Below are 2,065 nucleotides of genomic sequence, written 5' to 3' on the forward strand. Positions count from 1 at the left end.
AATAGTTGCTACTTAAATGAATAATTTCAGATTGGTATTCACGATAACTGCTCTTTATGCAAATATTTGAAATCATTAGCATATTAGTTGAACTCTAATCTTCTCATGTATGTGTATGTGTTGTTGACCCCCCAGTACTTGATTTTTGATTTTTGTTCCTCAAATGTTAACACTTTTGAACGGTTTATGCAAATATGGCAGGCATATTCGATCGCATGTTGAGTACTGTTTGTCCAAATGAATAAATACTTACTTACAATCTCTAGATACAATACTCAGACATACAGTGGACATTGGATATCAGATATCGGACATTCAAACTTTCTACTCTACTTCAAGATGAACGGTTAAATCTCTGTTGATCTGTAACTTTTTTTTTTCTTGATAAATTTATGAAAGTTACAAAAGACTAAACCTTATCCATATTCTAAATAAGCTTTCCTTTCGAATAACTTACTTTTATACAGTTTATATTACTTTTGAATTAGCTAAAAAAAAAAGCCTTTTTCAATTGCCTAGAGACTATTTCGAGTCAATTTTAGGCCATTAGTATTCATTTTTATTTTTAATAGCATAATGCTCTTTAAAAGACAGAAGCCAAGCCAAATCCCTTCTTTTTTTCTCTCTCTCTCTCATCTCAATGAATTTTCTTGCCGATGTTTTATTATGAATTACTAAAATGAGCAATACTAGAAGTGTTCTCAAATGCATAAACTAGGCTCTTTTATGAGCGAATTTGTTCATTTGCTGTGATTATCATTCCTTTATAGCCAATTTAGTCAATATCATAGATTGAGACTATTATAGATTTGATATCAGTAACTTAATGGAAATATATCGTCGTTTTTTTTTAAGTTAAAAAAAAAAGGAAAAGTGCTAATTGATTAAATGATTTGAATTTATTCCCTTCATAACGATAAATAATCCTCTCCTAGGTAATGTCCTCAAATGACCTGTAATGAAGTACTCTTACGTCATGCAGAAATTTATGAATGGTAGATTAGTGTGACATGCAGCTGCATTTTTGCGTAATAATGCAGTAGTAGCAAACACTTTTATCATAAAACCAATTGATCGCTATTACGGTAAATTTTTATTTTTGATTATGATTTGAGTGAAATATTTTTGTTATATTTATGTTTAAATATATACTTCCAATATACGTATTTATCTTTTAGTTATTACTGCTAATGTCACCAAGAAGAATTATACCTGTTGTCATAAAATATTTGCATTATTACAATTCCATTATCTAATCGTATACTATTCATCATTTATTTCCTTTCTCACCTTTTTTTTTTTTTTTTAATTGATTCAAAAAATATGATCAAAGATTAATATTTTTGCGGTATCTGTGTAGTGCGCATTTGCATGCATGGATTACATATGCATGCATGAATGAGATGTGATACAGACGACACCTTCAAGGCATTTGCGCATTTTGCTCATTCATCCCTTCTATTAGTCCTCAAACTAGCAATATACCAAGGCTCTCCTCTCTGTCACACACTTTTATTTCCGCTTTCATCAATAAAAGGAAGCCATTTCTTTAGTTTCTATTCGCAGTAATTTACTTTAACTCATTTCAGTTTGATATGAAATAACTTTGCAAATATATTCCATTGGGATCTAAATGCCATTTAGGCCTTTTTAGAATAACTTATCGTCCTATGAGGCCTGAATGTCACTTAGATCTTTTTAAAATTATCTTTTATTTGTTGCAAACTATTATGCTCATTTTAAATTAAATTCAAATTATTATCATGAAATGATGATCTCATCGAATCATGAAATGTTGATCATATCAATTGATTAATTAATTAATTAGTCAATCAATCATTTAATTTGTTCTCTCTTTTGAACTCAATATAATAAACTTAATAATGCAATTTAATTTAATTTAAATTTAATGTTACTTAATATATGTTTGATTCAATTGAATTCAATTGAATTGAATTTAATTCAACAATTTTCAATAAAACTTCAATATAAAGAATAGATGAAATATTCATTCTCTTCCTTTCTCTCTCTCTCTCCTCTCTCTCTCTCTCTCTCTCTCTCTCTT

At 28.6% G+C, this 2,065-nt stretch overlaps 1 protein-coding gene across 1 annotated transcript in view; it reads left to right on the forward strand.

Annotated features, from left to right (window-relative positions):
- Window positions 1-264: 264 nt before the first annotated feature.
- Window positions 265-2,065, forward strand: part of LOAG_18624 (hypothetical protein) — a gene marked incomplete at its 3' end in the record, with an annotated part of 8,522 nt that continues 6,721 nt past the window's right edge. The window contains exon 1 of the mRNA XM_020451288.1: window positions 265-346. Within this exon, the coding sequence (XP_020304944.1) occupies window positions 340-346 (7 nt within the window). The remainder of the gene's footprint in view (window positions 347-2,065) is intronic.

This window comes from Loa loa (assembly GCF_000183805.2).
Source record: "Loa loa unplaced genomic scaffold supercont3.407, whole genome shotgun sequence".
Taxonomy (NCBI): Eukaryota; Metazoa; Nematoda; class Chromadorea; order Rhabditida; family Onchocercidae; genus Loa; species Loa loa.